The 23,784-nt window shown below is 44.3% G+C and overlaps 2 protein-coding genes across 4 annotated transcripts in view; one reads left to right on the forward strand and one right to left on the reverse strand.

The window, feature by feature from the left end:
- ERI3 (ERI1 exoribonuclease family member 3) overlaps positions 1-20,053 on the reverse strand; it is a 129,533-nt gene extending 109,480 nt beyond the window's left edge. The window contains exons 1-2 of one of the 3 annotated variants that reach the window (XM_056497123.1): positions 19,965-20,053; positions 10,294-10,568 (exon numbers count right to left, since the gene is read on the reverse strand). In XM_056497123.1, coding sequence (XP_056353098.1) covers positions 10,294-10,545 — 252 coding nt within the window. In that variant the 5' untranslated portion in view covers positions 10,546-10,568; positions 19,965-20,053. The other 2 variants (XM_056497124.1, XM_056497125.1) reach the window with 2 other exon arrangements.
- RPS8 (ribosomal protein S8) overlaps positions 1-23,784 on the forward strand; it is a 301,449-nt gene that overhangs the window by 3,699 nt on the left and 273,966 nt on the right. The window lies entirely within an intron of this gene.

Below are 23,784 nucleotides of genomic sequence, written 5' to 3' on the forward strand. Positions count from 1 at the left end.
GTGCCAGCAGCATCTGGGGCTTCTAAGCCTTCCCTCTGCCCCCACTGCCAGCTTTTCCTTATAGCACAGCTAGGAGTTATAGATATGCTAAAATAATGCTGAGGGTGTCCAGAGGCTACAAATAGCCGTGGGCCACCAGAAGAACAAACGTACTCATTTGAATTTTGCGAGCACTGCAATTAAGTATTTTATTTAGCACTGCAAAGTAAGTTGAAAGGAAATCCAGGATTCAAACCACCGCCAATAAATAAGCAGCTTTTTATTTTCCTTTCATTGTCAGAAAAGTTGAATGTTTTCTGTTGAGAAATTCTGCACAAGGCTCCCAATTACAGGCATTTGCATTTATATTGTTGGAACAAAGAGCTTCTAAAATCAATATTAACACGCTTAAAGAAAAAAACATCAGCACCCTGTCCCTCCCCTCAGCTGTGCCCCCAAACACAGTAACAATAGGAACCTCCAGAGTCAGAGGCTTATACAGATCCATTACCAGGTCCACTCTCGTTACAACAATCCTACATTTATGAATTCAAGGTACTTCAAGCAAATCTATGTGACAGCTTCCTCAGAACTTTTGTCCTTCTGAAAAACAAAAGGTTTAAAAAAAAAAAGTTCCAGGTAGAAGTCTCCTGTGCAAGCTGACTGTCCCAAGCCAGTGGGTTGATCAGCATCAGGGTAACTGTGGAATGGCTAGGGACCACCTTCTAAGAGGGATTTGAAAAATTCTTAGTGGCATATGAAAGCACTGCTATAAACCCAGCCTTTCCTTACCCAGTCATCCTACATGAAACTCCCTTCCCTTTAACACCAGAACAGGGATGAGCCAATTCAGCTGTCTTGACCTTCTTGCTAATAAAAGAAATGAGCAAGCACACAACTGTACTCGCTAAACAATTTCCACTCAGAGAAGAAAGAACCTGAAATTACCCTAATTCCCACAGAGGAATCTTTTTGCTTATCCTTTTGGATCTGGGTACCACTAACATCATTATAGAGAAAGAATAAAGTGCCCAGCAAGAGCTTCCCAGCTCTCAAAACCTTTTATTCCTGACACCTACGTACAAAGTGGACAGGGCACGCTTCAGGACTGGAGTTATATATTTGAGGAAGACCGTATGGCCTATTCAGTTCAAAAACTACCAGAGTATAATTTATCCCTTACTCTAACCTCCATGTGAAGAAGTTTAATAAACACGAGAATAAAAGATGCCCATAAAAATCAGAGCTGACTGTTCAAAATGCAATAAAAACAAGCGAGGCTGTTGAGAGAAACAGATTTTGTCTGATAAGGAAAAGCATAAAACTTCTTACCAAAAGAACCATTTACACCTTCAAAAAACATAAGGGCAGAAGAGGCAAGGGAGTGTCTGTGGAGGGACAGAGCTTCAGCACCAGCTCATTTTGTTCAGGGATGGTTTTTTTTGCCCCCTCTCTTTAAAGAAAAAAAAAAGTCATTTTATGCACAAGGAGCTTATTTCTTAAACAAACACTCGTGTTTTTGATTTACACCACGGGCTGCTCCTAAATAATTTATGGCGGGTTAAATTTATTGCACAGCCCTGGCCGGCTGCAAATTCGAATTGCCAAATAATTAGATTTTAGGGCAATGCTTATAAATTATCCGCCGATTTGTCCGGACTTGTTTGTCAGTTGCTTTGTGCTTCGGGTCATCTTTGGCATTTCGCTGTTTGTGTTTTAATTGCTGATTTACACTTTGACAGATGAGAGTTGATGCCTCCAAGATCGGGGAGAGGGTGTGGGGGCGTTGAAGAGCAGAAAGAATCAGAGCTTTTAAAGCCTTGTGATTTTCTTTTTTTTCCAAGGCAATTAAAATCGAAAAGGGACATAGTAAGGACAGCACTAGCCTAACAGATCTGCCTCCCCAGTTTCCATTCTCTGCCTTAATTATTATTTTAACTAAAGCCATTTCCAAATGAGCAGCCTTGCACTGGCCCTCAGGGGCAGTAACCAAGATGACCTCATAGGTCTTTTCCTCACTTCTAAATTTTTATTAAACTAACCAAAACAAGTACTATAAAGGCAACACCTCTCCAGTGCAAAACAGCAGGACTCTGCTGAATCAGGGCTATCCTGGCTTTCCAAAGGATGCCTGCCTGCACACACACCGTGGAGCTCTCAGCGCCTTGGTCCATGCTAAGTTGCTCTGTGTACTGATTAAACCTATCAAAAGGTCTTTGGGGAAGCAGATGACCTCCAAATTTCTTTTTTCCATCACTACCTAGCTTAAAATACATATATGCACATACCTAAGAACTTCATACATTTATTTAAAAGAACCACTATAACCCAGAAAAGTGTGAAGGGAAGCACACATCAAAAACAAAACACAAGAGAACTGAAAAGAATATGGGAAGATCATGAAACACTTGGATAAGATGGCGTGAAGAAAAATTCTGCTGCCTGACCATTGAATATCCAATGTTTCTTCTTCCCCTGCTCTCAGGTGAATCACACTGCCTACCCCCAACATCAGGCACTGAAACCCCATGTCAAAGGCTGGATTTCCTCAAAGATAAATTTTGAGTCGCATTTTGTGTTCTGCACTGACATCAAATGTGGCTCTTATTTCCCAGTGCTGCCTTACAACTCTGAGTGTGAGGGACCATTTCTCTTTCTTTAATAGAAGCTGAAATCCCCATCTAATCACATGCCTCCAGGAGCTTCAGCTTTAAAAGAGACATCTAGTCCATGCACCTGCCTGAGGGCAGCATCATCACCCCCTAAATAATTTCTGACTTTGTCTAGGCTGTTTTTACCGACTCCAATAAGAGAGACTCACACACTCCCCAGGCACTCACTCTATCCTCCTGTTTCATTAGTCTTATCATTGGAAAGTTTTTCCTAATGTCTAATCTGAATTTCCCTTGCTGTTGTTTAAATTCCCAACTCCTCTTCCTACCCACAGAAGACACAGGCCAGAACATTGCCTTTCTCATTTTTGCAACAAAGACCTCATCTTACATACACCCCAATGCTATCCAGCCTGCACCCACAGCTGCATTTTGCAGACCCCTGGTCACACTCACTGATTCTCTTCTTCACTCTCTTGAAATCGTATCGTTTTTTCTTCTAAAGACTGTGGAATACAATGTGAAGTACTTCATCACCTCAAGTCCCTTATTACAGGGCCAACAAAAGGAGGATCCATGTCTTGCAAATGACACTTTTCTCCTAAACTTACCACTGTGGTCCTTGGGACTTTTTCATGCCTGCCATTGCACCTGAAATACTGACAGCAGGCTCACAACCTTTGTCCTGCCATCCTTAACAAAACTTTCAGTTTCAGTCAAATCATTTCCTCTCAGGCTGGTTCCTGCCTCTCACCACCAGCATCATGGTTCCCTGCCAAAACCCACTAAGCTATTTAGATCTTTCCAGCAGGACCCAAACATCAAGAATGAGGCAGAATCTCCCTCCTCTTTTCACACATGGGATGAAAAATATAGACCAACAGACATCAACACTTCAACGTGTTTCTTCCAGCACTATTGACATATATTAAACCATCCAGAACATCTCCACTGACACAGCCAACAACAATTTAAGCTTGACAGTTTGGGGGAAGTTTAGCACTCAAACCAGGTTAAAAACAGCGCGCACACACACACACATTTCCAAGTATTACCTTTCCACTGCAAGACAGCAACTACACTATATCCTTTTTCACATCCACTCCTCTCTATGGCAGACAAACAGCCTGTGCAGTCCCAGTTGCAGAATTATCAGATCATTTTAAGTCCCAACCTCTTCACCTGATATTGAGCAGGACAAATGATCAATGTTCCCAACGACACTAAAACATCTGGGATGGGTAGAAAGGGCACATTAGTGCATGTAAATGAATACCCAGGGTTTTACAGACATCACAACTAGCTGCTGATGACAGTGCATTTCTGCCTGACAGAGAGGAACTAAATAATGTTATGAAGAGTTATTTTGCCAGCTAACAAGTGCATAGATGAACAAAGACAACACGGGGATGGTTGCACAGAAAGCTTGGCATAAAGAGGAAAAAGCACACAAGATTTAGGCACATCCTGTGTCCTTCCTACTAAAAGAGTTGAGTTGCATTGCTCTCTACCAGGAAGGTTTTGTTCAAAGCTAAGACAAGACCACTTTAACACAGCAAACACCATTTCCCAAGAACCATGACAGCCTGAAAAGCACCATCCCCAAGTAGCACTAGATGGGTGCCATGCCATGAAAGAATACTGCTCGATTTTAAACCATTATGCTGAGAGCAATGCAAAATACTTCCCGTACGTCAGAGGCTGTGAAAGAGCAGCAGGCACACACTGATCATCGACAACCACACAGGGCCACACACACAGCAGGACCAGCACAGCAAATGTGCAAACCTGTGACACCCATCCCCTTCACTTCAAAATTCACCATGAGAGTATTTCCAGAAGCACACGTAGCCCTCATTGGCGGCTTTATGGAGAGGCAAACAATCCAGCAGACTTGCACATTCCTGAGCTAGCCTTCATCTTTTCTTTTCAGGGTGACTGCCACTCAACTACTTTCTGCTGTAACAACAAGTCTACTTAACTTTGCAACTTGTCACCTAAACGATGTGTAATGTTTGCACAGCTAAGGATACAGTGTTCAAACAGCACAGGTGGGGAATTGCACACCGGGATGCATAACTGATGTGGGATCTCTGCACACTGTGAGGGGAAGGGCAACCTGACTGATTGCTTTAAAGTACTCATCTCATCAGCCTGTCAATAACCAGCCAAAAGCTGAGCAGGTTAGGTCAGGTTAAGACTGTAACCACTGGCCACCTGAGTGCCTTGGTATTTTAGACTTGTTGCTATAATAATGCTGGGTTTGTATCTTTAAATAAAGAAATTGCTTTGAATTTTTTTTTTTCATACACCAGATGTCTTGCTTGGTGGTCTCATGGTTGCACTCTCCAGGAGATTAGGGTTCAATAACTGTTCATGTTCTCTAGTACATCAGGTTTTAAATAAATACAGCTAATTCTATTGCCTGAAGTCATAACCCACCCTGTCAGATTGATATGGGTCACAGCCAGGTTGTCCCCACTTACTGGGAGAATGAGAGAGGTCTCCAAGGCAAAGTGAGTGCAGGTCTGAGGCACCAGGTGCAGTGTAACCCTCTAAAGCTACAAGGCCTAAAGACATTTGCACAAAAACTCAATGCAAACAAGAAAATCCATCTGAAAGGACTCTTGTATGAACTGTTTCCTGCCACTCTAGGAACTGAGATTATTCTAATGTAAGAATAATGGCATAAAACCAGCAATAACTGGCAAAGAGGTGATAAATATACATATATATTTACTTACTTTTAGTAAAAAGAAAGAAAACACTTTTAAGTTGCTATGTTACACACATTTTTAACAGCATCTCTCTAGAAACAGCATTGTAAGAAGCGGAATTGAGAAGCAGGTAATTAAAATTACACCCAAGCCTAAGATGCATGAACATAGGTAATTGCAGATTAATATTCCACTGTAATACTTATGCTGAGTTAAAGTTGCCATGGGAAACAAGCCTGAACTTCTTTATTTTTCAGCAACTCATGATCATCCTCAATAAAGGTTTTGGCAGGTGATTTCTAGTGCTTTGAGCTTAACAGCCACACAAAAACAGTGCAAGAAGGAAGCTGCTATGTGGGGATGTCCAGATAGAACAGGCAGGCACAGGCACACATATGTCCTTTATGTGCCTCTGGGCAGGATTGTGACAATGTCTGTTGCAATGTATGTGTGAGACACCTGCATTCCCATCCTGGCCTTCAGCTGGCATTGCCTTGATGCAGTATCCACAGAAAAGGATATGGAAAGTACACAGAAGCTACCTTGCAGCCTGCTTCCCAGCAGAAGAGCCATCCCTCCATAGCCACCTTCTGCAGCAAGTTTGTGATTTGAAGGACATATTCCTCCTACAAAGTCGCTTCAGCTGTGGCTCCCAAGGCAGCTTCCCTATCCTCTATCTAGTCACCCTATGCAGAGGTCTTGGCAGGGACTGCACATCTGTTGATATGGCCAAATTTGGTGGAAATCAACATCCATTCCCATTACAAGGTCAGTCTATAAATCACAGCACCTCAGGAGCAGAGGCATACAACTCAGTTGTCCCTGCTGTGGCAACAAAATTGCAGATAGAGCAGGACAGGCAGCTGTACAGATCATCACAGCCACTCCAGCTGTACCTGCCCATGACTGTGAGCTGGATGTGAGACAGATGTTCAAGGGAAAACACATGTAATGCTCTTTTACAGCAGCACTCAGAAAGACTGAACCCGATATAACCTCCTCCTGAAATTGTACTTAATATTATCGAATAGAAAAACTCCTATTTGCTAATCACAATATGTACTATGATCATCCAGATTTGTTTGAACACCTAAAAATAAATTAGTGACTGAACATCTGCTTAGTTAGTGTCAGTGTTTGTGGTGAAATGGTGAGTGATGTTTTGTATTTATTAGTATATCCAGTTTCATTTTGACAGCAATTATAATTAAAAATTCTCCCAAAATAACAATCTAAATGCATGCTAAACAGAGTTGAAGTATCTAGGATACACTAACAAAAAATATCAAGATATTTTTGCATTTAAAAAGTAGTGCTTAGGAGGACACAGAAAACTGCCTGTTTTGAATAAGAAACAACTTATTCTTCTGCTTCTGGTTACAACTTCTTCAGCAATGAGAAGATCTGAACATTTCAAATTTTCCCTTTACAGAGAGTTTGAAAGAGGCAAATTTCTACTTCCCAAGTGGTTACCATTTTGAGTGAATCTGAGACACTGAACACCTGAAAAAACTGACATAAGAAAATGCAACTTTATTATTACCAAAAGCTCATTAACAGCTTAGTGACTCCTAGATCCAGCTCCTTCCATCAGGTCAGAGGTCTGATGCTCTTTTACACTTCCAGGCAGCAGACATACTGAGCTCAAATTTTATTTGATTTTCATTTAACTGGCTTTAATAGATTAGAGATTAACATAATATATAGAAGGCTAATTTCAAATTCAGCTTTGAACAGATCTGATTGAAGGCAAGATACTTGGCTTGCTGACTGAAAGAGGCACACCTCCTTACTGCATGAAAAAAGTCAGCCACAGCTCTGAGTCTGTGGAGCTGCTTAACACAGTCATTGAAAGCACTGACCACCATAAACATTGGTGTCTACAAGGACAAAGGGACAAAAGATCAAGACTCCCACTTACTAATGCATCTTCTCATGAAGCTAAAGCTCCATATGTACCCAGCTCTATGGGCTGACAGGGTATAAAAGCAGAAGGTATTTATAAACTCTTACCAGAGAGTAAAAGAAAAAACTCAGAGCTGAAAAATGAAACACACCAGCACTGCTCAGGGTCCACCGACCTCCGCAGAATGACAGCTCCCAAATGACCCCACTGGGCTTCAGATCACTTTCCAAAGGAACAAGGTAAGCTTTAAAGAGATGTGAGAGGCCAGACATAAACATCTCTTACTGCCAACCCCTAATGCCCTTTGGCTGGCTAAAACACTACATGACAAAGACTGTGCAGTTAAAACCCCCCCATACCTTCTTTTCTCTCTGGGATGGTCCCATTATTCATGCATACATCCAGAAAACCAATAAAGCTAAGCGGTTTCTATGTGTATATAAACAAGCACTTTGATGGAGGGGTGCATCTTCTGAAAGCAGTCAGAAATCAGGGCTGCAAGGATGCTCCTGTTCCTTTGTGGGTTTAGGGCAGGGAACATGAAGGACCTTCGATGCCCAACACAGGAGTGAATGGTAAAGCACAGGGCAGCAGCCACAAGGCACTCAGCCAGCAGCCCCAGCCAGTGGAGCCACAATGCAAATGGCTTCCCAGGGGAATACCAATGTCCTTGACCCTCCTTGATCCCCATTACAGAGGCCATAGCACGAGACCTCAGAGAGAGATCGGGCAATGTGAAAGGGAATGGAAATGAAGGGGTCTTCAGGGCTCACGAATGAGCATGAAGGACTTCCCCAGGGATAAAACCAGCAAGGCTGCCAGTTACAGAGGAGCACAAGTAAATACAATGAGAGGGGGAGCAGATGTGGCAGCCACATATCTTAGTGTACATAAAAAGATAGCTCTTTCAGTAGTTTCTTGTAAGAAGTCAGAATATTTTGAAGAGCAGCAAGTGAGAAATGTGAAATGTGCTGTATGGTGGCAAGTGAACTCTTGCAAGATCTTTTAGCTGAACTGGTTAAATTTACAGCTATGTCTACCACTTAAAGTAGGGTGGATCACAGCTTAGCTTAGCTCTCTATACAAAGCCTTTTTATCAAATCTCAATGCAATTGAATTTCATTATATCTACACTTCTATTTTTCAGGTATTAAAATAAAAGCAAAAAAATTATCAGTATCACAGTGAAGATAAGCACCTGACCATCTCTCCAGAAGCCAGAGCTCCCAGCTCTGACCTCACACCAAACCTCCAAACCTGTCTATCAACCCTGCAGTGAAAGATCCTGTCACTAAAACTTTGCAGAAAACATTGCTGAAATGCATGGCACAGTTTGCTCACCATGACATATAGCCTAGCAGTGAAGAGGACAAAAGCCATGCTGGTCAGCAAAGACTTAAGAAGCAGGTAAGGGCATCAACTGAAGCCTTATTTTATAAAGTTTCCCAATTTTGGCAGACACCTTCAGCCTTTCCAGCTACACTGAGACCCATGTAGCAAAAGTAATTTCTTTATTTGTCAAACTAATTTGTTGGTGAGGATGTGAGGGACTGACAGCCCTTTCAACACATTATATGATGCAGACAGACACTGAACACAGCAGACTGGAAAAACAACACCGAAGAACATCTCTGCCTTAAAGGTGCTATCTCACCAACAAAATATATAGCAGATCTGCATTGGCCCAGACCATTACTTTCCCTGGCAAGGACTTGGGGACAAAGCTCCTTAAAACAGTAGTAATCATATTCCACTCATGCTCCTTTTTACTGCCAGCTGTAAACTAGCTGCACATGCATCATGGTTTTGCATCAAAATGTGCACAGACCAAGTCCATATCCAAAGGGACAAGGTAGATCCAATTTACAGCTTTGACAGGTCTGTGCACCCGAGGCAGAGCATGCAGGAAATAGCCTGACATCTCACTTGGAGAGTGGTTAAGAGCCTGCTTGTAGAACTGGATGCAGAGCCACAACAGCCTCCCACAAAGACCCAGCAAAAGAGCAGGGAATTTGCAATCCATTTTTCAAGACACACGAAGAACAGGCAGCACCCCTCAAGGCACTACTGGGGAAGAGAGGAGTCAAGTTTAATCCCAACTTGCAGCAACCCTTTATTAGGACAAGCGCAAGGGAAACCACAGTGGCACTGGGAAATGAACACGCTGCATTGAATCACTTCAGTAATGAGACACCACACTGAAAACTGCTTAAGCCTTTCATATAATCAAAACAAAGCAAAAGGAAGTTGTTGTGACCCAATGCAGGTATTAACAACACATGCAGACCAATTACTTGGCAGAGGAGGTTGAGTCCACTTTAGACTCAGAAATTCTGCTTGTTTGCTACCAACACCGCTAATATCAGGTTGTTTTTATTTTAGTACAGTTTTCCAGTTGAAAACCAAGGCCCATCCTGATGACAATTGAGAATATTTTTACTAATCTGCTCTACAGTACTGTGGAAGAACTGTTTGCAGAAAAGCCCTGTACTTCATATGGATCTCTGTATATCTCAAGTGGTAGAGTGCTGGAAGATTTCTCTGAAGCTGAACCCTTCCTGTCTCATTACACTCCAGAGTTAAAACCCAGATAAGATAGCTGATCTTGCTGAAATTATCTAAAAACTGTTTCTCTTCTCTACTTAGAAATACCATTATGTTGAACATACTCCCATAACTCAAAATATTACTTTCCTGAAGCTGTTCACTACCAATAGTCTTTTCCCTGGAAGAATCAAACACAGCTGCCATCTATTAATTCAAGTTTCCAGGCAAAAAACTTTCAGACCCTTCCCAGTTCAGACAAATGACAAGTATACATGACCTAAAGTTGTTTCCAATAACACATGAATTGTCACTTCCATGATAGAAATAAGATTCCTTTATTCATTCCCACCAAATAATCCTGGCATTGCTCTTGAGACAGCAGGTAACTGGCAAGAGCCCTGGAGAACCAGCAACAGAAAGGAGGTGGGACAAACCAAGAAAATTAGTGAGCCAGCAGTGTGTTTTTTCCTTCTACCTCTCAGAAGAGCAGCAGCAAGTTGCAAGGCAATAATTAACAGGATTAACTATTTACCTGAGGATGAATCTGCGGTTTATCACATGTAGCCTCAAAATCCAGCACTAAGAAGTAGTGATATCTCTGTGGAGGGAAGGATGACATTGCTGCCATGGAAGCTCCAAAGCCGTGGGACGCCAGTTTCCTGTTTACGATGGAGCTGAACCCTTTGAGAACACCAGCTGGGAAGAGGGAGGACACAGCTTGTCTTGACCTTGAAAGTAAGTTTTGGGGAAACTTTGCTGCTCCAGTATGGAGAAATGCTATCATTGAACATCCAGAGGCATCTGAAACTGAAGAGAGACTCATGTTACTCATGCACACATACATCTCATCTCTACTGGTATCTGTATCCTCCTCTGACAGGGATTCCATTTGTGCTTCCCAGTGGAGAGTGGAGGTTCCAGCACCACAAACGTGAAATTACACAGTGACCTGCTCTAAGCACAACAGATGACATTTGGATTGAGCTTAAGGTGTCCAGAATCACAGACAACTGAAAATTAACCTCTGCAAATGATTCTAAATTAAGAACTATGAGATACACAACAGTCATGGCTCCAGGCACCAAATCATAACCCACTACTGAACCTCACTATAGCAGAACAGAACACAAACCAACTAAAACACAGAATATCCAATCTAAGCCCTGTTGAAATTTCTGAGGCCTTTTATCTTTTCACATACAATGCAGTTTCTGATACATCGTAAAAATTAAACACAGCAATACACATACCAACACTACACCTTATTCCTATATCTTGGCCCTGAAACATCTGCCAGCTGCACCAAAACATGGCACTTCCATTACAAATCCAGGTGGCTGGTGGCTGGAAGGCTCCTCCCCAGAAAAGTTCTCATTCACTCTGTATACGAGGTTTCTCAGAGATGTGATTTTAGTGCTACACTCCACTTCTTACTTCAGGTATTTCTCTCAGACAAGGATGTCAGCTCAACTAATCACACACAAGAACTCTATAGGCTACAGACTTCCTCCCAAAGAAATACCTCACTCAGCCATCACCTTCTGATACTTTTATTTAACAAACACTATTTAATAAATTGCATTATGCATGTGAGACTACCTGGATTTCCCCTCCTGCTACTTTTCTTCTAAAACATCACAGGAAAAAGTTGCCAGGATTGTAACTGTCCAAGACAGGTCAGTCTCAGAGCTGTTAATAAATCTATCGAGATGAGAATTCAAGACCAGTTCATGGTGTTACGTAGGTGGCTACAGGGACTGATAGTTAAACAAGCAAATTGCACCAACTCAGTCCTCTTTAACAAGAATAGGAGTACCCCTCTAACTGTGTGTGCATTTTTATACACACAATCTTGCTACATAAACATTTAAATCTATACCCACAGTTGGTCCCACCGCTCCTGTAAGAACTCCATCACTTGACATGCCACCCACCCGCCCTCTTATGAGCACAGCCCTCTCCACCTGTGCTGGTTTTTTGCTCTACCATGAAAGAATGGAAGCAATCACTGTGAGACATGGAGACAAAGTGGCCATGGCAAAACATGTTGCTCATGAACAAAGTCACTGTTTGCACAAAAGACAGCATTTGCTCTCTCCCATCCATTAGTCCGTCAGGTAAATAATGCACATGCCAAAACACACACTTAATGAGGTAAATAATATGCCTTGAATAACAGCTAAATCTGTATTTACCTGTGAGACCAGAGAAACTCGGAAGGACCAGATTAGGAGATAATTGCGCATAAGCAGGTTGTGTGCTTCGAGTAAACACACATTTGGTAACCTTCCCTTTCCAAGCTTTTGAGTGAAAGGCAAAAATCAAAGAAGTTAAAATGTTTAAGACTGAGCCAGTGCCCACACTGCCAATTGTACAGCATATATGCATCACCCTTGGCTTAAGGCCTTCATGTTTTGAAGCTGTTTGCTTTATTAAAGCAGTGTGCCAGACAGCAGGTATCTTGAAAACCAAAACCTCAAGTGGCAAAACCAAAAATGAAGAGACCAACATGGCATTTATTTTAAAGGGGCTCAGTTATACCTACTGCATTTTCATCTACAGTTTTGGCTGTCATTCATAAATGCATTACAACCAAATAGAAATTACTTATAGACTTATATGTTACTTATATGTGCCAGATATGAGATATTTAAAGTATACATGCTTTAAACCTTCTAACTACTGAGTCTAAAGGCCCATCACAGCAAATATAATCTATCAGAATAAAATAGCTAAGTTAGTTGAAGGAAACCTGGTCTTTAGCCTATTGCATCAAGTAAAATACACAGTTGGAGTGGGGGAGGCAGACAGGCTTCAACCCCTGTATCAGACACAGGCAATAAAACATGTATTATCCACCCACAGCAAGATCTCTCCTCTAATGTATCTTAACTGGCATGACCAGGGTATCTGACATGGAACCCATGAATCTTCAGGCTGGGTTGCACTACACACAGTGGTGCAGAGGTTTCTGAGCCATGGCAAAGGAAACCAGACGCCTTGGCAGGACTGAGGCACGTCCGCATGCAGACACAGCAGCACCATGCCAGACCCTGGGATAACCCAGGATCACAAAAATACCATGTGACATCAGTGGAGGGAAGTAACAGCCAACACCCAGAGCCAAATAACAGCTTCTGCAATGGCCCATGTCTAGTAACAGGATCAGGCTCCCCATCCTAAAAGCAGCCTCCCTCCCCACTCTCCCATGTAGCAGAGGGAGCAGTGCTCTGAACAAAGGTGCGTGAGTGGAGTATTGCATGTGCATTTTCCTACACAGGCAGCATACAAATAAGGGCAACCCCACTGCAAACTCTGCACCTTCAGCCAAATGAAGTTTTAACGGTATGTTTACCCAGCCACTGCTCTGGGTGCCCTGGGAAGACCTCACATCATCTTCTCTGGCAAGGTCAGAGTGCCTCAGAGCACAAGATAGCTGGTGAGCAAACACACTTTATTGGATGTCATGAAAAGCATTTATAATGGCTATGACAATGCAAAGCACTAGTAATTATCCTGTATTTTTTTCCAAGAGACAACAATGTAAGCAATGCAGCTTCAAAACTTAAAAACCCAGCTCTAGCCATATAAATCCACATGTTCAGAGATTCCATTTCCAAACCTACATAAAACACCGTATATATATTTCTTATACACACAGGATCAGATTATAATCTCAGACAGTGCAAGCTGTCACATCTGGCAGTCAACCCTACTAGGTTAATATTTCATATCACACAGCTCAAATTTCTCACACAGATATGTATGAAAAGTAATGCGACCATGAACTGAGGTTGGACCCCAGGAATTATTTTGACAGATTGTACACAGACCTAGGAAAATATGACAGCACTTTACATTTGCTACACCCAGTAAGATGGGAAATGGCTGTTTGTGGTGGGTTTCTGCTGGAAGATAGTTTGTGTTCTGTGCTGTGTAACAACATGTGTCCCATGTGACAGTACTGGCTAAAATCAGCATCTATATTTTAAAAATAAATTTTAAAAAAAAATGTTTTCTGGACATCAGCTGCAGGTACCAAGACAAGTTCAGGCTGACCACAGCTCTTGCTTCTTTAGCAGTCCAAGCACATGGTACTAAAGCACGACAGTTTGATCACCAGTAAAGAAGGAAAGCCAAGAGAAAGGCAAGTGCCAGCTGTAGCCATCAGCTTTGCCAGGGGCCCCACGGAGCGTGAAGTGGAGAATCTGCACTGGCGGCTGTTGCAAGCCAGGCTTCCTCCTGGGAAACTTGCTTAGGGACAACCGAAGTGGCAAGGAACAAGACAGGGAACTCCTGCCACGTGAAGAATGGTGACAAGAGCCAGCAAATACTGCTGGGCAGTGCAAATACTTCCCCTGCCTGCCTGCAGGGCAGCCCCAAAACCACAGAGAGAGATGTGCACCGCACAAGCTCCAGAAGAGTAAAATTCATCAATGGCAGGATAAATTAGCCTACTAAGAACTTGAACTTAATGACTCCTGGCACATAACATAAATATGAACTTTTTACAACTACATCTAATTAACATTAGTTTGCCTTTAAGTCCAAAATATTCCTTTTTACTTTCCAGTTTGGTTAACTAAGTAGGGAAGGGGCAGGAAGTTAACACCTAACTTCATATTGGCAGGGTGACCCAAGAAATTACATTTTATGAGAGCCTTCACTTAGATATTAAATTATTTCATTATGGAAAAACAGCACTCCACTATATTACAAAACAAACAAGAAAACCCCCCACTAACCTAAACTACAAGACAAATTGAAATTAAAAAATAAAGCAAGCAAGCTCTGGGAGTAAAATGCTTCAGTTTATTATTTGTGCAAAACCTGGGTAGGGGCAGCTGTGACTCCTGGCTTCCAACAGACAACTGAACTCAAGGCTAGAGCAACCAAAACCAACCAAAAACATGTCAGGTGTGTCTATTTTATTGGTAACAGAGATGCTTTCTGTAGAACAAAACTGCATATATTTAACAACACCTGGAACACAGTATAACAAAAAATGCAGGACTGCAATTTTGGTAGCTGTTCAAATGCATACTGAGAGGTCAAATGTGAACCCATATTTCACTTGAGTGAAGATATAACTGAAGAACAATAGAGATAACTTAGGGTGGTTTTTAATCAACCTTAACCTAAACCCAAATATTTCATTAGATGAACTACAGTCCAAAAATGACAGCACCTGGCTAGCCTGTGACGCAGGAAACAAGAGACTATGAACAAGACTAGCTTACCCACTCTCACCACTCAAACTTGCAAAAAAGCCCAACCAACATAAAGTAAAACAAATAACAAAAGACAAAGCTTTTAGAACTGTTTAATAAAGTAACACAATTTTAGACAGGTAAATTTGCTTCTTTCTTTAATTTGTTAACCTCACAGTATCATCACTTGAACATAAGAACAGTACACTTCATGGCTGCACTCCCTTCACGTTTGGCTGGGTTTGTCTCCGGCACTGCTAGACAACCATGCCTGTGTTTTGGAAAATCTGGAAAGTCGTGGCATGTCTATATGCTGCCCCATCATTACTCAGCTCAGATACAACTTGGCATTTATCATTTTGTTTTTACAGTACTCAACAATCACACTCAGGCTCTTCCCACTACTGATAAGGTGGTCCCTGTTCTCAAGAACTTACAGTCTAAAATTAGAAGCAATACAAGTGAGGGGAACAACAGAAAAGAATGAGGGATACAGGAGGAGAGTTGGGCAACTGCTCATCTGGGAGAAACATGCATCTTGGTAGGTCAACTGAAAAAAATAATTCACCCTATACAGGCACTGGTTCCCTCTGTATGGTCATTGTGGAAGAGATAAGTGAACATGGAAAAGGCTGCCTAAAGGATGGAGGGCACTCTTGTGTTAAGGAAGGTCTCTCCCATTTCTTGAGCTCATTCTTGCCGCTGGATTCCTTGGCTGATTTGTCAAAGGCACGACCACACATGTCAGAGCACCAGAATCTCTTCCATTGTGACATCACAGACGCGATGGCTTGTGAGATCACAATGTGCAAGGCCGAAGGCGCTGATTACTTAGGGAAGCACTTGCTGGAGCTATGGCACCCTACAAAGCTGGGAAACAAACATATCTCAGTTCACTTGACAACACAGTGTAACCCACATGAGACTCCACACCAGCAGGACACGAATTTGTCTCAACAGACCACCCAGAAGCCGTCCCAGAGATGCACAGTACAATTCCACTCCAATTTTATTAGGCCACCTCTGCTAGGCAACCCACTTTCGTCAGCTCCTTGACTGGTCTCCTAAGACAGGCTTTGCTGTGTATTTTTAAACCTTCTCCAAGAGTAACTGCAGATGAGCAAACGGGTCTAAGCTGGAGTCTGAAGAAGTTCCACACAGCAAAGGACTGGTCACTTAGAAGAAACGTAGAGAAAGGAAAGAACAAAAATTAAAACAAAGAAGCAATAACAGGGACACATACAGCAAAAGCCAAAGAGGAAGAACAGATTTGCTATTAAGGAAAAGAACAGTTTCACAGGATCAGACCAAAAATCCTCTAGTCCAGTCTCCTGCATCTGCCTGGGAGCCATAAGAAAACACACCAGTGTGAAACTACACAAAATAAGACTAACCAAGCCAATGGTTCTGGGAGGCCAAAAGGAGGCAGGCCTGTCCTTCCCTCTCAGTCTTACTTTCCTGCTGATTACATTACACCAGTTCCTGAACTTGTCTGGCCCTTCTGTGAGCCGATTCAACCACAGGAACCTATAAAAGGACTAACACAGCCAGAATAAAACACAATTAAAACAAGATAGTTTCTGGCTGGTTTAGTGAGACGAATCAGCTCAGGGCCAGGCTGGATGAATACCAAAGCTCAAAGAAGAGGATGGGCCTACACTGGTAAAAGCAGGAAGGAGATGAGCCCCTGGGGCTGTTGGTCAGCTCAGCCACTCACCAAACCATGTACTCAGGCCAGGACAGAGACAGCTGGGACGACGCAGCACTTTGCAGAGAATGGAGAAGTTATCTCGGCTCTAGCAGCATAGACACATTAAACTTGAATTCACAAAGTCCACCACAGCATCCTGTCTCAACCTCATGTAATGCTGGCCCTAAAGTTTCCATCTCCTTAGTCGAGCTCAAAGGCTTGAACGTCTTTCAAAAAAGTTTCTGGCCATGAATTGCAGCATGAAGAATGGAGGTTCCCCTCTACCTTCAGACAGCTCATTACAATGGTCAGTCTATTTGCTGTCAAAAAAATAACATGTCTTAGTTTTCATTGAAACTTTCCCAGCCCTGGTCTCTGAGATAACTTCTGAAATTTATGGCACTTCTGTGCTCTCAATCCTCAGCACAGCTCCCAGTGCCAAGAGCTAGAGATTTGTAGCTACTACAGTCAGTAAAAGCTACTATTGCATATTGGCCTAATTTAGTGGAAAGGAGACATAGTAGGCCACCCTTTGTTTAATGGAATCTGGCATGCATAATTACTTCATTTCCATACACATGAATGCCACAGTTGTTCAAACCACTTATACAGCTGCACATCTTCGTTATCTGAAAAAGGAAGGTTAACACCTGAGAGTGCCAAATGAATTTCAGCCTGGATTTGGGAAAACAAGATTTGCATTGCTCAATACACTGGTAACTTGTGATCTTCACAAATGAGCTCCAGAAGTGTTAACAGAAAGCCAGTGCTCTGGCAAAGCTCTGTCTTGGTACACTGGCAAAGGCTCCAAGCAGGGTAGCAGCTACAGTGGGGTATGGTTTCCATACAACCCAGTCTCAGCCCAGAAAATCTGCCAGGGAAGATGTTGGCTCTAATATTCAATCACAGGAAAGAAAAAAAGAAAAAGAAAAAAAGATTGTAACAAATACAGCTGAAATTTAAAAAAAAAATTTTTTTTTGGTTGGAAGTATGTTTACCTACTCAACACATCTAGGAAGAAAATAACTTTTCAGCTGGCCTCAGGCCAGCTGATATAACTCCTCTTAGGGAAAGGAAATGCTCCAAATGGTCCCTAGCACAGCCAGCACCTCTGCTCTAGGTTATATCTAAAGAGCCTCAACTTGTCCAGTTCTTCCTTTATTGCCCTGCTTGCCCCATAGCACCATACTGGTATGTTAGCTCATCACTACTAGAGTGAAACACCAGGAGTCTCAGCAGGACCATTTCTAGCAAAAATACCTGCTTCAGATCCAAGCCAGACTTGTGACAAAAGCCTTCCATGCTCTCCTGTAAGCCCAGGCACACTGGGCAGTCCTGCACCATTTACCTGGATGTCACCATACCTGCAGTCCACAGCCTTGGGGCCCTCTACTGCAGAGGGCCACAGGACTGACACAGACACAAGGTAAAATGCAAATACTTTACACACTTAAGTATCTTGCAGAACTCTTATTTCCAAAATTTAAGGGGTTAAAAAAAAAAAAAAATCATATCAAGGCCTACCAAAGTTAACAGAATCAAAACAAGATAAGCACCCAAACAGCTGTACTCAGGCCCTCTAAAGAAAGCAAACTGAAGTATCTTTCAAGTGCAGAACAGAAACTTTACATCCTATCAGTGTTTATTCAATCCAAGGTCTTCTTTGTTTAGCATCAGGCGCAAGGCAATTTTTAAAGGCTTTAATCACTTTCTTCTTTTGAATTTTGGTACCACTCAAATCTGTCTAGACACACTAACTTCACCAAAAAAAACCCAAAAAAACCCAAGCCAAACACACTATTCACGTAGAGCAACCCAAAGTTTGAGATGAACAAGATGCATAAAAGGGCCACAGGGCCACTCTTTGAAACAAAACAAGCATTTAGTCCACAGTGTAAATTAATGTGAAAATTCAGTTGCAAAGGGCAGAATTCAGTGCTTCAAAATGGAAACAAAAATATCTGAAATCAAATTTCCCAAGTTTATACAGTGGGGACTAATCTACTGGACTTCTAGCATACTACTGAATTTCAAAATAATTCATTCTCAGAAAGAAGTTCAAACATCAGCTTTAATATCAAGTGATATGAGATGCTACAATATTGCAAAAAGACACTACTGGACAAAATAAATTCAAGTTACCATTAGAAATAAATCACATAAAATCATCAAACAGGTGTTAACAGCATCTGATGCGACAAGTGCTTTGGAGTTGTACCTTCCTGGAGCCCTGTATACCTCATCCTTCCTGACACACCGTGCAAGCATTAACATATTAGAAAACTTGCTGGTCCCTTGCATCACAGCTGAAAGAATATCAAGAGTTCAGACTAAACAGCAGCTGTCAATCCACCATCTCTAGAACCAAAGGCTCAGTAAAGAAACTAGATAAGTAAAGAAGTAGCAAAACAAATGTCACACTTATTAGCAAACAGGCCAGCAATGACCACGTAAATCCACTAGACACAGGACTTGTAAAAGACAGAACATAAGCAGTAAATGACAACATCTCTTCATACGTCTGAGTTTGGAAGAAACACCTGTAACAGCACAGCAGCAAGAAAAGAAAAAGAGAAGAAATTCCTACTGCCACTTAGGAAACAAGTAAACAGCCTGCACTCCTAAGCTTTCTCAAGTTTACTTCACTCTCAAGATCCGAGACAGGTGATCAGTTCAATCTCACAGAGTAAAAAATACAGGAAAAAAAACCCCCAACAAACCTCCTACCTCCCTCATTACCTCCATCTATGAACCTCCACATCCCAAAACATAGAAGAATCCTTGCTGCTGCTGCTCTCCAGCTCAGCCCGTGCCCACCCCCGGGCAGACGGGCTGTTTCCCTTCCCCAAGCCCTGAAAGCAGCTGATCCCGCTCCAGCTGGATCCGGGGGACTGCTGCCACAGCCACCCCCAGGATCTCCCCTCAGGGCCGCGCCGGGGCGCGGAGGGCCCGGCAACCCGGGCGTCGAGCAGACGAGGCGCCGCCGCCCCGCGCCCTCCCCTGGGGCCGGGGCCGCCCCCGGTCCCCACCGGCACCCCCGCCCCACGCCCCCAGTTCGAGCTCCGCCGCCGCGGGGGGCCGGGCCGCGCCCCCGCTCCGCGCCGGGCCTCCAGCCCCCGCCCCGGGCCACGGCGGCCCCACGGCTCCGCCAGGCCTGCGGGGCCCCCCGCGCCGGCCGAGCCCCGCGGGGCCGGGCCGAGCCACCGCCCGCCTCCCGCACCACCCCCGCGGCGGAGCCGCCCCGGCCCGGCCGGGCCCCGCGCCCCGCACTCCGCACCACGAGTGCCCGGCACCGCCACTCACCGCCCGCACTCTGACCCCCGACCCCGCGCTGAGCGGCAGCGCCGCCGCCCAACCGCAGCGCCGCCCGCCGCCGCCGGGGGCGGGGCTTCCGACCCGCCGCGCCCCCTCGCGCAGGCGCGCGCCGCGCCCCGCCCCGCGGGGCACGCTGGGGGCTGTAGTTCTCTCCGGCCGGCCCCGCCGCGTGGCCGCGGTGCGATGCCGCGCCGGCCCCGCCGGGTCCCCGGGCGCCGATCTCAACCCCCCCGTGCCAGGGGAATCTCATCCTCTCCCTGCGGACCCGACTCCTCGTCTACCCCGGGGCCACCACTTACCTGCCCTGTGTCCTCAAGGGCCATCCCACCGCGTCCCCAGGACGCTTCCCCCAGCTCCTGATGCCCCCATGCTTCTATGTTCAGTCACATCTCTTATCCTAAACCTGTGTCTGAGCTGTGCCTGGTCGTTGCTTGACACCCCTGAGCTGTGGCAGCCCCTCCCCACTCCCATGGCTGGCACCCTGAGCCAGGGCATGTCAGGACATGTCGCACTCTGCGAGGGCTCTGAGCCCCCATCCCTGCCAGCGGCGCAGGAGCAGCCAGCGCTGTGCTGCTGCGGGACAGCCTGCCAAGGAGCACTGGAACGGCTGCACAGGGAGCCATGGGTTTTCCCTCTCTGGAGACCTGGAAGCGTTCCTCTGTCACCTGCTGTGGTGACCCTGCCTAGGCAATGGGGCTGGGCTGGATGATCTCCAGAGATCCCTTCCAACCCTAACAATTCTGTGATTCTCCAAATCTTTAGCCTCCTGACACATCCTTAACTCTTGGAATCTCAGCTGCAATGACAAGCGTTCTAGCTGGGGCCATTCCCTGCAGTGCTTCCTTCCTTGCTTCTCACATTAACTCACACCTCCACACTTCAAGCCAGCAGCTGCTTTGCACGCCCCTGATACTCCTCATATGTGTGATGAGCAAACTCAGAGCACTGACTCATGCAAATAGGACTGTGAGGGGCTCCAGAGGCTGCCTTACCCATCCTTTGCCTGCAGGCAGGAGCAGCCCTACCTGTCATCCTGCTCTCCTCTTCAAATCATTCCTTAAGCCATTCTCTGGCTCCATGTCTTAAATATCAGACACAGATAAGTACCAGAGTGCAGAGATCTCTGACTGATGCTCCACAGAAGGTAGACTGGCTGCCTGACTGAATCTGCCTGGTTCTCCTGCCTGTAATTGAGTTGCTGGCTCTTCAGGCTGGATTTCTTCTTTCCTCTGTTTGTATGCGGCCTTGAAATTGAGAGGCCTGAACCATGAAAGTATCATGTCAGAACTCTAAAAATACCAACAGCAAACCATTTAATAATAGTAAGAATTCCTTTAAGCCGTCTTAGATTTGGCATCTCTCAGCTTCCCACCCACATAAGCAAGGATAATGTGAAATTTACTTCTAAGCTTAGCTCTATTGCTGTGATTTGTCAAACCTTTGGTGACTGACGTATGGTTTGCCAGGAGCCCAGCAGAGCGAATTGAAGGCCTTTGCACTGTGGTATTCTTTGAGCAATATGTCCTTGGCCTTCCCTTGGCAGGGATGGGAACTGGCTGAAATTACACTGCAGCCCCAAAGCTTGAAATTTAGGGCTCACAGCCTGCCTGTGTTTCTAAGAGGATGAAAGAGAAGAGGCCTTTGCTGACCTCTGCATCTTGAATTAAAAAGTAATTCTTTGGTCTAGACAAACGATGAATGACTCACAGGTATGTGCATATCCTTTTTTCATCAGCCAAGCCTCGTGCTGTTTCCCAGGTTTCCCAGGCAGTACAGCAGGCAGATTTCCTCTTGCCCAGGTTTTTTGGGAAAACCCATTTTCCCGGCTGAGTTATCTGCAGTAACTGGGGCCCACACCTTGGCTTCTGCCAGCCTCTGTGACCTTTGTAAGACCCATACAAGTTGTCCACCAAAGACTGCAGGACAGCCATGAGATTCCCTCCAGCAGCTGCAGTTTCAAAGAAGGGCCTTTTTTCTGGCACAACTATCAGCACCCAAACCAGTTCAAAGAGATCCATGTTTTATGAAATATTGTCACTGTTTCTGTATCGTTCATGTCTGAGCCTGTCTTATGTGGGCGTGCATGCCTCAAATGAGCACTGCAGGCCACTGAAAATGTCACCTACAGATTAATCTGGCTCACTCCAGGCTTCTGGAAAAATAAATGAGGGTGATCAATAGATATCCTGTGGCGTGCCCATCAATGCACATGGCCCCTGTAGCATCCTCACTGGGAACAGCTCCCCTCCCCAAGGGACTCTGCCAGTAAAAGCGCTCAATTGCTGTGGGCCCTAGGCAAGGAATGCTGACAAACTGGGTCATGCAGGTGGGGAACACTGGTCAAAAGGGCTCATAGTTGCTCATTAGGGCCACCTTATTTATTCCAGGTAGCACAGCCCATGTCAGTCCTGTGACCCCATTGCCTCAGGACCAACTCTATCCTAGAGCAAGTGAGCATGTTTCAGGAGTCACTCTGGTGTCTTAATTGCTTGCCCTACTTTAGAGATTTTGAGATGCCTTGAAGAAGCCTGTAGGAAATAGGGTCCATGCTGGGCCTGTGTCTGCTCTGTCCTAATTTACATGAAGGACTATCTTCAAACCTTGGGTGGAAGTCAGCTCAGATTATAGCTGTGACCTTCTTTCCTATGGCTGGATCCCTCTGCTGCTGCCAGCAGATGCAGCAACCTAGTCTACAGTTACCTGAAGTTCAACAGTTTCTTAACAAAGCATCATTTCATTTAGCACAGATGTTAAACCACCACTGGGCTGATGGATGAGCTCGATTAGAAAGCAGCAAACCAGTGGGGCAGGGTAAAGCAGAAAATACAGAATAAACCCCCCCAAGCCCATGTGGGAGCTGCAAGGGATCCTGTGTGTGAAGACAGGGCTGAGCATATCCTAACCCAAGATGAACTATCAGGTCTCTGCCTGCTGCTGAGTCAGCACAGAGAAGGAGAGACATTCCCCAGCCCTTTTCCCAGTGCCTCCCTCCCAAGGGTCCATGAGGGTTCCTTTCAAAGTAATAGGATTTTACATTATTATGGCACAAAGAAACATCAGATTGTTTTAAAGGCAGCTCCTTTAATACTGTTCAGCTGCTTATGCTGAGTGAAACTTTTAAATGTCTTATAATACACATGACAAGTAGTTTTGTATCACTGTTTTCTACTTAACAAGTTAATAACGTGCCAACCCAAATCCTTCAGTTACTAACGCCACCAGTGGGACTCATTAACCAACGTGAGTACATATTTAAGGGAATACTAATATTCACAATGTACAATTTTATATTCATGTTGTCATTCTTGAAACCACAGCTCAGTTCATGTATTCTGTTGAAACATTTGTTTGCAGAGGATTTCTCTCTCCCTTTTCCTCTAAACACAGAGACTATCACTGGGGTATCATTCTGGTGAATGATATTAATGACAGCCTGTCATCATGGAAAGCTATTTCTGGCTGTCAATTAAAGGGTGTTTTGAAAGAAAGCAGCTCATTCAAACCCCGTGGGAGCAAGTGTGTCTCATTGTTTGACAGTGACCCCCTTGATGAATTTGGGAGCAGCAGCAGTTCTGTGGGGCTCAGAGCTTTGCAGATGCAGCAGGGGGCTCTTGGATGACAATGACAGGAGATTTTAAAAGTGCTGATGTCCTTAGCAAAGGAAAGGCAAAAGAATATTTCAGATAATAAAAGCAATCCACAGGTAGGAGTATTGGTCAGGAAAGAAGTCCCAGGGATACTGAGCCATTCTCCTCTACCTTGTAATACAATTTCCTCTCCAACATCCCAATTTATCAACCTCAATCTT

The sequence above is a fragment of the Oenanthe melanoleuca genome, chromosome 8 (genome assembly GCF_029582105.1).
Source record: "Oenanthe melanoleuca isolate GR-GAL-2019-014 chromosome 8, OMel1.0, whole genome shotgun sequence".
NCBI classification, from domain to species: Eukaryota; Metazoa; Chordata; class Aves; order Passeriformes; family Muscicapidae; genus Oenanthe; species Oenanthe melanoleuca.